Source organism: Nematolebias whitei, chromosome 1, assembly GCF_014905685.2.
Source record: "Nematolebias whitei isolate Nwh7 chromosome 1, NemWhi1, whole genome shotgun sequence".
In the NCBI taxonomy this organism is placed as follows: domain Eukaryota; kingdom Metazoa; phylum Chordata; class Actinopteri; order Cyprinodontiformes; family Rivulidae; genus Nematolebias; species Nematolebias whitei.
Window position 1 is genome coordinate 29,248,432 of NC_056498.1, and position 13,621 is coordinate 29,262,052.

At 41.8% G+C, this 13,621-nt stretch overlaps 2 protein-coding genes across 5 annotated transcripts in view; both read left to right on the plus strand.

Annotated features, from left to right (window-relative positions):
* gps2 (G protein pathway suppressor 2) overlaps nt 1-13,621 on the plus strand; it is an 831,114-nt gene that overhangs the window by 704,033 nt on the left and 113,460 nt on the right. The gene's annotated exons all lie outside the window — the stretch shown is intronic.
* Nucleotides 1-13,621, plus strand: part of tnk1 (tyrosine kinase, non-receptor, 1) — a 26,864-nt gene that overhangs the window by 9,148 nt on the left and 4,095 nt on the right. The window contains exons 3-11 of the mRNA XM_037676254.1: nt 1,259-1,332; nt 1,420-1,608; nt 3,041-3,193; nt 3,286-3,563; nt 5,446-5,572; nt 5,733-5,879; nt 5,989-6,083; nt 8,524-8,754; nt 13,184-13,245. Coding sequence (XP_037532182.1) covers nt 1,259-1,332; nt 1,420-1,608; nt 3,041-3,193; nt 3,286-3,563; nt 5,446-5,572; nt 5,733-5,879; nt 5,989-6,083; nt 8,524-8,754; nt 13,184-13,245 — 1,356 coding nt within the window. The remainder of the gene's footprint in view (nt 1-1,258; nt 1,333-1,419; nt 1,609-3,040; nt 3,194-3,285; nt 3,564-5,445; nt 5,573-5,732; nt 5,880-5,988; nt 6,084-8,523; nt 8,755-13,183; nt 13,246-13,621) is intronic.

The following is a 13,621-nucleotide window of genomic DNA, read 5'->3' on the forward strand; positions in this document are numbered from 1 at the left end:
GAGCATAGCAGCTAATAGCGACTTGCTAGGTTAGCAGTCATGAAGGATGGCAGAGTTGCATGAACTTCGTTCAGCTCAGGTAACTTTAGCAGATCAAACTGAGAGGATTACGTTCTCGTTAAATACGAAGAACTAAAACAGCGAGTCCTCCCGTGCACGCTCCTGTGTACGTTCCCATGGCACCTATCGATTTTTGGCAGCCCATCACTTGTCATGACACCTGTATCTTCTGAGAACGTAATCCTCAATTTGAGCTGCTAAAGTTACCTGAGCTGAAGGAAGTTCACGCAGCTCTACCATCCTTCATGACTGTTGACATAGCAAGTCGCTGCTAGCTGCTATGCTAGCTGTACCTTCACAGTGAGCAGGAAAACTAATGGATGTGAAGGATCAGCCAGTGGGCGTGCACGTCCAGCCCACTGACGTTGATTGACAGCTGAAGACTTTCTGCTGAAAAGAGTTATTATGAAATAAATAAACTGTTATGAAAAACGCCAGTATGAAACAAAGACCGGTGAGCTACCATGAAAAACACAATTATAAAATAAAATGATAAAAATGATTTTTTTTTTCTTATTTCATAATGTTTTATTTATTTATTTAATTTTGAGCATTGTGGTGTTCCATAGTTTAGGGACTGTGCGAAAAATGAGTGGAAAAAACAAAAAATAACAAAGCAAAAAAAACTATTTGAGCCCTTGAACATTTGGAGATTAAAATCCCTTTAAAAAATGGCAAAGTCTGGCTCTATTAAAGCAAGGTATCAATAAATTAAGAGGTACTTTAAATCTTTAGCACAATAAATCCTGTATTGCTTTTTTTTTATGGCTGATTATTCATTACAGGAGAATATTGATGTTTTAATTTGGATTGATTTAATCCAAAGCACCATGTTGGTTCATCCTTTGACGGTGACAGAGCTGTACAAGTATGTGATGATTGTTACAGTAACAACCTAAAGTCTAGAAACGAATAGTTCTGACATTTATACAGAGCTGAAAGCTGCACACTTTTGATTTATGGTTTAAAGTTCATTCCTGACGTGCTTGCTTTGCTGATCGGAGTACATTTTATAACTTGAGTTACTGTATCTGAATTGTTTCCTGTCAGAAATAGGCCTTCACCTTTAACCCTCACACCTGTCGTCTCTGTGCCAAGAATAGAGCTCGCACTTAAAGTCACAGCTACAGATAAACAGCACTGAAGCGTTAAACCCGTCAATATTCAGTTTTCATTTGAGCTTTTAATTGTTTTGCAGCACAAAGAAGATTATGGGAGGCGCTGAAACGATACAAGATACAATCACGCCCGAGGTCGTCGTGGCCGAGCAAGGTTTGATCGTTCAAATGTCTTCCTTTATTAGAGAAGTAGTGGTAAACGTTGGCTGAAGAGTTTTTATGAGTTTAATATCGCACACAGATGTTCCGCGGTTCAGATGCAGGGGATCCGTTGACCGGAGTGGCCCAGGTTCAGGGCTCTGAGACCACCATCAGTCGGACTCTGCCTTCTCTGATCCAGGACAGCGAGCTGATTCTGGGGGAGAAGCTGGGCTCGGGGTCCTTTGGGGTGGTGAAGAGGGGGGAGTGGCATACGCCCACAGGGAAAGTGGTAAGAGCTGACTTTGTTGCTTTTTTTTTTTTCCCTCCCCCAAAATTAAAACTTAGGTAGATCCTTTATAAACATAAATTAAACCCGTTTATTCTTACCACAGCCCTCGGGTCTAAATGATCCCCAAGGACTCATTTTTTAAACGGACGACCCTCAGAATTTTTCAAAGTGGGGTTCTGTTGAGAAGTTATGAGCAGTCAATATCTTACCTGTTGTTGATAGCTCTTAGAACAACCTCAGTTTGGAGAAATCCGGTTAATTTTGAGAGGAATCATAAGCTAACCAGTGGGAGTCTGTGGGAGGTTAAGACCAAAGGGAGTTACAGTCTTAACCCTCCTGCTGCCTACGCCTCAGTTTTAAGACTGAGGCCTTGTGAAATGTATTGAGAAATATGATGGTTTCTCAGATCAAACTATCGGTTACTTTTCTAATTATCTCTCAGATCGGAGGCAATGTGTTCACTATAATGCTATTTCTTCCATTTATTTAACTGTCAACAATGGTGTGCCACAAGGCTCAATCTTAGGACCCACTCTCTTTACAATCTACATAAGCAATGTAGGTCAGAACATTCCTGACGCATCCTTGCATTTCTATGCTGACGATAGTTGTTTATTGTCGAGCTAAATCAGTTGCTAAGGTTTTCAAGCTTTTACAGTCTGCATTCGACATCATCCAGTCAGACATGGTCTGTGTAAAACTGGTGCTAAATGCTGATAAAATCAAAGGGATTTTATTTTTAAACAGAAAGTTGGTACCAGCAGTCCTTCCTACTGTCTTATCTACGAATGGCGTTCCTATTGAGTTTGTGGATACTTATGAATACTTGGGAATCTTGGTCTATGTGCATCTCTCTTTTGAGCCTCATGCCGAAAACTTGATAAAGAAATTGACATTAAAATTGGGTTTCGTTTTCAGAAGTGGATCTTGCTTAACTCTGAATGCTAGGAAACGTCTTGTATGTGCTACTTTCCTTCCGACTGTTGACTATGGTGACATTATTTACATGAATGCAAATGCAAAATCCACCACTGCACCCTGTATTCAATGGTCAGTTGGTCATCATTAACTTCACGCAGACTCTCACACTGGTACATTTTCATCTTTAAATCACTTCTTGGTTTGCTCCCTTCATACATTTCCTCCTAAATGTCATGTTGTCAGTGCAGCTATGCCGTGTGCTCTCAAGACATCATTACCTGCAGCGTCCCCTCAGTGCAGATTGAATTCGACAAAAAGGCCTTCTCTTACTACGCTTCTGTAACCTGGAACACCTTGCAAAAATATCTGAAACTCTCGAGCATTTAGCTCATCAGTCTGGTGTTTTATTTCTTTTTTTAACGTGTCGTTTAAATTCAGCCTGGACAATTAGACCTCTCAAAGCCAGGATAACAGGTATGAATAGTGATACGTTTGTATGTTTCTCTCTCAGCTTCCAGTGGCAGTAAAATCTCTGAGAAGCAGTATGTCCAGACAAACAGAAACGCTGACAGACTTCCTCCAGGAAGTCACCACCATGCAGTCCTTAGACCACCCCAACATCATACGACTCTACGGCGTGGTGCTCACACAGCCCCTCAAGATGGTGAGATGAACTTTCAGACTAAATATTCCAGCTCTGACAGTTGTCTGAGCTGAGTTTCACGCCACCCTGTTTTGTTTTCCTTGGTTCCCCAGGTAACAGAGCTGGCTCCCCATGGCTCGTTATACGACACGCTGCGAGCGCGGCAGTTCGAGTACCCGTTGCTCCGCCTCTGGGTCTTTGCTACCCAGATCGCAGCAGGGATGGACTACCTGGAAACCCGTAGGTTTATCCACAGGGACTTGGCAGCGAGGAATGTGCTGCTGTCCTCCAGGGAGATGGTGAAGATTGGGGATTTTGGTCTGATGCGAGGCCTGGCTCAAGAGAAGGACCATTACATCATGGGAGCGCACAGGAGGATCCCGTTCGCATGGTTAGAAATGGAAAGTTTAAAGATTGAGAAGATGAAAATGATAGCCATGAAAATAGAAATCCACAAGAATGGCTGATCACACCACAGTTTATTGTAGCAAGGCAAGAAGATGTGCTGCCATCTTTGTAGGAGCTACATGGAGGAGCTATTGCATCAATATTAGTGAAATCCATCCATCTATTATCTTTTATCTGCTTCTTCTTTTTCTGGTCATGGGAGTCGCTAGTGCCCATATTCAGCTATCACTGTGCGAGAGGCAGGGGACACCCTGGACAGGTCTCCAGTCCATCACAGGGAAACATAGAGACAAACGAGACAAACAACCATTCACTCTCTCACTCACACCTAGAGACAATTTAGAGTTACCAATCAGTCTAACATGCATGTTTTTGGTCTGTGGGAGGAAACCGGAGTACCCGGAGAAAACCCACGCATGCACGGAGAGAACATGCAAACTCCACCCAGAAAGGCCCCCGGACCGGGATTTGAACTGGGGACCTGCTCGTTGAGAGGCAGCAGCTCTACCAGTTGCACCACCGTGCTGCCCATTAGCGAAATAAGAACCATCATTTTCCCAACTTGTTTTACCCATTTTATTGGAAAAAATATATCAATACTTTAAATATTGGTGAATTAGTGTACAAGTAGTCCCTCGATTATCGCGGGGGTTACGTTCCAGACACCACTGCAGTTGGTGAAAATTTGCAAAGTAGGGACGTTATATTTATTTTAATATTTATACACATTTTAAGGCTTTATAAACTCTTCCCACACTCTTGCTATGTTCTAAACTCTTAAACCTACGTAAATTTAACAACATACATATATGTACTGTGCAGTGCTGTAAAGTTTTATATGAGTACTCACCAGTGACGAGGAACTACTGTATCGGCTTGAAAAAAAGCTTAGTCATACAGGTCTTAATACTGAAGTGCATTCATTCATCACTTAAAGGGGGCTGGTGTCGTTTCTCTATCACTAATGTGTGACTTTCTGTTGGCTTCTCAGATTAATAACGTTACTAACTGCAGTCAGTAACATTCACATACATGCAGTGCAGAAATGTTCGCATACATATAAAGTAGGGGTGCATGATATTGGATTTTTGGCCAGTATCTGATACCAGTACCGATATTTTTCCCCCTAGACCTACTTACAGAGACTACATATCTTTCTCTGCTGTGGAATTAAAATACTACATTATTCTGCATAGTCTTTGTTGGTTTGGCCTGGTACCAAATGCGGATGCCAAAAAGGGGGCTGAAAATGATGCAACACTTCAACTTGGATTATGTTTAACGTCAAATTTATTCAGGACATTTACTCTCTCTAACACAATGACAACACCCGAACAGTGCAGATTTACAGCATCTTTTATATCGGCGAGTTATTTTGATGTAATGGCCGATATTTAACTTTATCGCTAATATCGGCCGATACCATGTCGATAATATTGTGCATCCGTAATATAAAGCCATGGCTTTAAATGTATGTGAACATTTCTGTTCAGTGCCCTGAGACGACTTCTGTTGTGATTTGGCGCTATATACCGGTAAATAAACTGAATTGAACTGACTTGGCTTGTTGGAGGCTCATTACAGAATATTTCTTTCTTGTTTTGAAAACAGGCATGATGTATGTTAATTTAACTAAAATTTGTCTATTGTGTTTTTAACGGATCGTACAGCGTACAGCACACACAAGGCGTTAACGTGTGGTTTTCACTTATAAACCCTGCAGTTACACACTTAGCACCTACCAAGATGGCGGCTACAACTCTTGTCAGTGTATCTCTGTTTCAGTGATGATTGTATTATTATAACTTACACGTTTCACCTGTTTAACCTTTGGTTCTTCATTCCTTTTTTGGCTTTTTCTCTAGGTGCGCCCCGGAAAGCCTCCGTATCGGCTCCTTCTCCCACGCCTCGGACGTCTGGATGTTTGGTGTCACCCTGTGGGAGATGTTCACCTACTGCGAGGAACCGTGGTTCGGTCTGTCTGGTCGACAGGTACACACTTGCCACCTGAACAACAGCGTTCCCGTCTTTGTGTTTTAATTACTGCCAGATGTTTGTTTTTTTTAACGTCTGGAATGTTTTTCCGCGCCCTCACGCTGTCTCTATGACTCAGAGTTTTGGTTTCACGTCAGTTTACTCTCCCGACTGTCAGATTTTGTGGCGTGTGGAGCGAGAGGGAGAGCGGCTGGAGAAACCGCCAGATTGCCCTCAAGAGATGTATGGCATCATGAGGAAGTGCTGGGCCGTCACACCTGCGGAGAGGCCCAGCTTCACCCAGCTCACAGTCATGGTGGCAGAGGTTCGAACTGATGTCCAGCTTTCATTACCTCCTGGGATAAAATCCTCATTAGACGCATGAATATGTTTCAGAATTCCACTTCTATAAACGATCGTCTTCTTTCCTAAAGGCTAAACCGGTGGAAGTCCAAGCCACAAGAGACTTCGCAGAGCTCAGAAAACTCCCGCTCGCAGCCAACGACATCGTGACCGTCGTAGACCATGGGTGGGTGAGGCAAGCAAAACGCAAGGAACAAAAAAAAAAAAAAAGACTTTCAGCTGACACATGACACAATCATCTTGTTGAGATGCACTGGAGATTAGATTCAGCTTTCTCTCAAAAGTGCATTCCAGCACTGATCTCATCAAGTCCTCGAATGCATCCTGCTTTGTTTGTTGAACGAGTCGAGCAGCTTTTACTCTGCTCTCACCGTGTTGCTCTCATTTGAATAAAAACATCTACAGTAAGGACAAAAATATGTCGAGGCTTCTTGATACATGGACATTTTTCAATATATACAAGCCGAAACAACATACCGTAATTTCTGGACTATTGAGCGCACCCTAATATAAGCTGCGCCTATTAATTAAAATACTAATAATTTATAGGTCGCGCTTGTCTATAAGCCGTGGGTGTCCACGTTGTAACGAGATATTTACACAGAAAGATTTTTTTTTAAACTTTTACCGTATTTTCTGCCGTACACGTCACTCCACCTTATAAGTCGCATCAGTCCATATTTGTCTAATAAAGTGGAAAAATCCATAAATATGTCGCTTCGCCGTAACGTCACATCTATTATGCGTCACCGCTGACACGTCGCGTTTGTTACGCGTCACCGTTGACAACCTGGAAACGTGGGCCGGTGTTGTGCCAAAAATCAATGGGCGGCCAAATGACGACCGCGGGAGCGTGCACGGGAGGACTTTACAAGAATTAACAAGATTAACACTTAAAAACAATTATTTGTTTGCTTGAAATTATAGAAAAGTTGTTTCAGTTTAACTTTTCCTTAATAAATGCACTTTGATGGTCAAATCAGCTGCATTTCAAAAGCTGATACGCGGAAGTAAACATGTGCGAGTCTCTGTGCAAATTTAACAAGATAATTGCCTAAAAATAATTATTTGCTCGAAATTATAGCAAAGCTGTGTCCCAGTCTTTACATTTGCTTAATAAATGCACTTTAATGGTCAAATTAGCTGAATTTCAAAAATAGTTTATTGCCTCGGTGCTCCGGGGGCGCGGAGGAAAAGGAGGAGGAGCGCTGCTCGTTTCTTCGAAATTTAACAAGAAAAGTACCTAAAACAATTATTTGTTTGCTCGAAATTATAGCAAAGGTATGTCCCAGTCTTAACGTTTGCTTAATAAATGCACTTTAATGGTCAAATTAGCTGCATTTCACCGGGGCGGTGCAGCCGGTTTGACAGTCGGTCCAAGCAGCGAGCAGAACGTTCAAGGAAAAAAACAAAGTATAAAGTAAAGTATAATAAATAAAGTCCAGCTGGTTGTCCTCGAGGCTCAATGGGATTTACCTGTCTAAATAAAGGTTGATTGATATAAACGTAGCACTCGTTAGGCTAGCCTTTAGCTTAGCTTTGATAATGATTTCTTCACTTTTCTTCTTTATGACTGATGTCACAGCTGATAAGGTACTAACTATAACTGTTTGACTCAACATTACTTTACAAAAATGACCAAACTGTTGTTAAAAATAATTATGAAACATTTAAAAAGGTTTTTGTCTTAGAGTGAAACCCCCAAACTCCCACCTCATCAGGACTCGAGTTCTTTCTCTTTAGGTGTCAGAACAAGTATATGTTAGTTTAACTTTATGCACACCATTGATTAAGCTTATTATTGGGGTTAAAGTGATAGTTCAAAAACAATTACTGTGGGGTTGAGAAAGAAGTATCTTACCTGTTGTAGATAGCTCTTTGAACAATCTCAGTGTGGACAAATTAATTCTGACAAGCTAACATCTAGTTTGTGTGGGGTCGAGACCAAAGTGGATTACTGTTGTATTTATAAACTTTTTCGTGGTTGTCAGTTTTTCATCAAATGGTTATTCTGGCAGAAATATGATGATATTCTCGCTGCATGACTCTAGGTTGCACCAGAAGTGCTGCAACTTGTAACGTGACACTGAATCCACTTTGGTCTTTGCCTCACTCCGACTAGCCTTTAGCTCATCCATCTGGTCAGAATTAGGCTCTACTTCCTAAAACGGAGGTTGTACAAAAAGCTATCTACAGCAGGTAGGACACTTACTATTGTTTTCCTCATAACTCTGCTTTTAAATATCTAAACTGATCTAAAGTTGGTTTTAAAAGCAAATTCTCACGTGGTTCAGACTGATATTAATAATGTGTGTACTGGTAGTTTGTTTTTAGTTTTTAAATATCAAATATTATGTTTGGGATTATGAGAGCATCATGAGAGATTAATCTGCTTCAGTGTTTATTGCTTTTTTTTAAACCTAATTTGTTTGCTGATTTTTACAGTTTTTTTCTTACATTTTTCAAACAGAAAATACATTTTTTTAATTGTCTGCAACCAGAAAGATGAAAATAAGTTGTGTGTCTTACTAACGATGAAACGTGTGGACCTTCTTTGACTAATAATAAAAAATAACAAAACGATTTGATGTTTTTGTTTCGTGCAGTTTGGAGCTGAGCGAGTGGCGTGGTCAGAACCAGAGGACGCTGGCCGTCGGCTTGTTCCCCGCCTGCCTCACCATTCCTGCTGCCCCCACCGCCACCCCCAGCAGCGCTGGGCCCAATCCCGCCGCCAGCGTCCCCCACATCTCGACCCCGATGAAGGGCAGCCTGCAGCACACGGGGCACGGAGACGTCCACCCCGACCGCACCTGGGGGACACCTGAGAGGCTGGACGAGTCAGTACTTTTACTCTCCTCCCTTCCATCTTACGTAGAGCATCTGTAGACAGTCAAATGACAGTGAAACGTTGTGTTTTGTCTTAAACAGCTCAAATATTTGCCCGCAGATTCTGGAGTAGCTGAACTGAAAGCTGCCGGGTGTTTTTCTGACGGACTAAAGATAACTGACAAACAAAATGTATCGCTGTGAGGAGACAGTCATTTTAAGTTTGACTCAAAAAAGATGAAACTAATAACTTTATTATTTCTTATACGTAAAATGGACTGAAAGTCGGTAAAATCAAGTTAAAGAACCCATAAAACTGAAGAACATGGCCGTGTAGAAAACATTAAACATCCAGGATGACCCTGACTGCAGCTGGAAAAGAAACCATTCAGCCTCGGAACGAAGGCTTCAGCTTCTCAGGAGCGATGTGGGATGTTAATGTCCCAAGCGAGGGTGAATCACCTGATGCCATGATCACCATGGTAACACAGGCCTAACACATGACTCGTTCATGAGCTGGTTATGAGTTTAAAGTTCTCACTGTCGATGAGGAGGAACCTGTTCACTGAAATCCCAGGCAGAAAAACTCAAACTGAAACCCAACAATGTTCAGTCATGTCATCTGGATGGTTTCTCTTTTTGTTGAGATGTTTGGTCCTCCATCCAAAGGACTTCATCAGTCCGAGGAGCCACTAACAAACTCAGTCCCACAAGCAGCACACTCCCATAGTGGACCAAACAGTTTGCTGGTGATAAGATGGTTTCTGGAGTCCGCCCTCTCCCCCGTCGACTCCTCTGAGGCAGCCATAAAGTGGTTCAAAACATCAAAGTTCATGCTCAATAATCCAGGTAGAAAATCCAACAAAGTTCAGTCAAGTCCTCTGGACGGTTTCTTTTTTTGTTGAGACATTTCTTCCTTCATCCAAAGGACTTCATCAGTCAAAGTGAAACATTTGTACATCTTCGTAGCTCTGCCCTGTGCTTTAACATTTTAAATAACCCTCAGATTGTCAAATTAAATATTTTGCTGTTATTTTATACATTTTATGCATCAGTCAGAGAATTTAGATGTAGAGCATACAATCTGTTACACACCGGTACTTAATCTGGTAAAGATGTTGCCCGTCACCCTGCAACTTTGAACATATGATGCAGCCTGGGCTGCCAGATTTTTAAATGAATCACATTTAATTAAATTATTATTATTATGTTTGAATCATGGATTTCTCAGCGAAAAAAGCGAAAATAAGAATTTCTCTTGAAAACTGGATGAAGCTCACAAGCTTTTCTTCTGGACTTTGTGCCTTTTCGTTATGAACAGAAAAAAAAAAAAAAAAGTTCCCCTGGGTTCATTGTCTTGGGAGGATGCTCGTCTCTTCGGGGTTTTTGTCGATGTGGGGTGAGGGAAGCGGAAAGCTACGTTAGTGGTGGCAGTTATCGACGGGGTGAGGGGGGAGAGAAGCGGAGCGCTACGTCTGTATTGCATTCGGGAGGCAGGGGTTGGTTAGCTTAGCGCTACGTTATCGTTGACGGGGTGAGGTGTCTGTATTGCGTGCGGTTTGGAGTCTGAGCTGAGCTGCCACAATCTCCGCTTCCCGTCCGGAAGTGGGGGGGTGGGGGATTTGGTAGGCGGGGCGCTCGGTTCTCTTGACTGGGAGGGGGCGTCCTCCTTGAATAATGTTTGGGGAAACGCTGAACAAAATAAGATTAAAATCATAATTGACATTTAATGACGTAGAATGAGTTTATTATTGTGTGAATGTTTATAAAACATTCTCAATATTGAAATCCGTTTTTCTTCTGTACGCTGTTCCCATTTTTACATTACACACAACATCCGATGCTGCCTGGCCATGCTGTCCGTCACACCCTTACAGTCCCCAATCTCCCTCAGGTTTCCTCTTCTACACAGAATGTAGTCGACCTGCGTACTCCTTCCTCCACTCTTATAGGTCACTCCATGTTCCTCCCTCTTTTGGAAATAGGTGTTGACTACAGCCATTTCCATTCTCTTGGCAAAATCCACCACCATCTGTCCTTCCTGGTTTACTTCCTTGACACCAAACCTACCCATCACTTCCTCATCCTTTGTTTCCTTCACCAACATGTCCATTCAGGTCTGCTCCGATCACAACTCTTTCCTCCCTGGGAATAATCTCTACCACTTCATCCAGATCCTTCCAAAATGTATCTTTCTCCTCCACATCACATCCAGTCTGTGCAGCATAACCACTGAGAACGTTTAGCATCAGACCTACTACTGTATTTTTCGGACTATAAGGTGCATTAAGCGAAACTAAAACATTCTGACAGATTTTTGAGCGCCGTGTACCACATAAAATCGGTTCAAGGTCAGTAGCACATCCAGAATTAATACATAAGGCTTTCTGTTGGTTTTTGAGAAAATTAAAGGATTTTTAAGTGCACCTTATAGTCCGAAAAATACGGTACTTCTACCTTCAGACACATCACCCTATCTGACACTCTTTTCACCTCTACTACATTCTTTGCCAACTCCTCCTTCAGGACCACCTCTACTCCATTTCTCTTTCTATCCACACCATAGTAAAACAATTTAAACCCTGCTCCAAAGCTGCAAGCCTTGCTGCCCTTCCACTTGGTCTCTTGGACACATAAAACATCTACCTTCCTTCTCTGCATCATGTCAGCCAGCTCTCTACCTTTACCAGTCATTGTCCCCACATTTAGAGTTGCCACCCTCAGTCCTATATTCTTGACGTTCCTCTTCTCCCTCTGTCTCCTGACATGTTTCCCTCCTCGTGGTCTTTGACTAACAATAGCACAATTTCTGCCACACCCTGTTTGTCAACAGCACCGGCCTCGACCGATCCGGTATGGTTTCGCTTTGATGAACTCACGTTAGTTTTGGCAAAAGTGTTTTGCGTAGGATGCCCTTCCTGACACAACCCTCACCATTTCCCTGGGCTTGGGAAGAGACGAGAGAGATCAATCAATCAATCAATCAACCTTTATTTATACAGGTAAATCCCATTGAGCCTCGAGGACTCATTTACAAGAGAGACCTGATTTCAACAAAGAAAGATGACAAAAAAAAGATAGATGTCAGATGTCTGATGCTAAAAGATGTCAGAGATAAGAGCTACACTGACTTGTGCCCCCCTAGTGTTGATGTGTCCCTTTATCCAACCCCATGAAGAATCCTTATTGCTTTGCAGAACGAATAATGGTTGTATTACACTTTTATAATTATAATTTTTTATTATATTAAAAATATATTATAGGAGGAAAACGTGTCAGGAGACAGAGAGAGAAAAGTCAAGAATGTAGAACCGAGTGTTGCAACTCCAAATGTGGGGATTATAGTATGAATTATTATAAAATTATATTTAATTATAATTATAATTACACTTTTAAATAAAGGTTAATAAATAAATAAATGAAATAATTATTGCCCCAGAATATGGAAGGACTATGGAACAGTATAAATTCAGAATATGAAGGCATTTGTAATTCAAGAGTCCGTTTTGCTTTTTCAATATTGCAACCGCCCCCCCCCCACACCCACACACACACACACACACACACACACACACACACACACACACACAATGACATTTTAGCTTGCAAGTCAAATGTGAGATTTACTCCCAGAAAATTAATTTCTTTCACCCTTTCAATTTTCAGCTGGTTTTCTGCTCATTTTAACAGTTTTGCACTTTATTAAGCTACTTTTTTTGCTTTTTCAAATTTTAGCCTTTTTATGTTCCTTTAGGCTTTTTCTGCTAATTCGGGCTTTTAAAACTTTTTCAGCTACCGGTAATTTTTTATTTATTTATTTATTCAGCTTTTTTGTGCTCCTTTCAGGTTCTTCTTTATACTTTATACTTTTCATCTATTGGTGTATTTCAAGTAAGCTTTAGATTGTTCAGCAGTTTTATTTATTTAGCTCCAAATCACAGCAGAAGTTGTCTCAGGACACTGAACAGAAACATTCACATACATAAAAAAGCCAGTTAGTAAAAGTTCTCCATCAGGAAGTCAGCAGATTGTGTTGAGTCTTCACTTCGTTGCAGTCTCCCATCCTGAGCGAGCACGAAGGCGACAGTGGAAAGGAAAAACTCGCTTTTAACAGGAAGAAACCTCCAGCAGGACCAGGCTCAGGACGAGCGACCATCTGCTTCAACCGGCTGGGTTTGAGAGGACAGGAAGGACGAACGTACACAGAATGGCAGGTCCAGGTGTCCTTTGTTGGACCACCGAGGACTGTCGCGTCCTGGACGACAGAGACATTACACTACGTAATGTCACGAAACCAGTAACGGGGCCGTTGTTGTGCTCGTGTTACAAGTCATTTAGTTTGATGCGAGATGCTGCGCTGATGTTTCACCTAATGTGGGTCAGTGTAGTCCATGAACCGAGGCTGTTGGTCTAATGTTCTTACTGATGTGATGTTTACAGAAACAGCTGGAGGACGGCACCTAGCAGGGAGAGGGAGGGAACCAATCTGCAGAAAATGGCAGGTAGGAACTCTAAAATAAAACCAAGTGGTGAGCACAACTACCAACTGCAACTTCCATATTAGAGTTACATCAATATATGGTTAAATAAAATGTTGAAAAAGTTAACTTTTTTTTAATTGGTACTTTTGATCCTTGAACTTGTTCTCGAGGCCACCACTATCCTGCACGTCTTACTTGTTCCTTTGCCCACCACACCTGATACAACAGTGCAATCGTCTCTTCGTGTTCCATAGAAGTCTGTTAATGACCCATTGATTCAAATGAGGTGTGTTGGAGCAGAGTGGCCGTCAAAAACCAGCAGTGGACACTCCCCTCGAGCCCAAGCCCAACCCCCCCCCCTACCACTTACACCCAAGTTAACTTTTTCAACACCAGC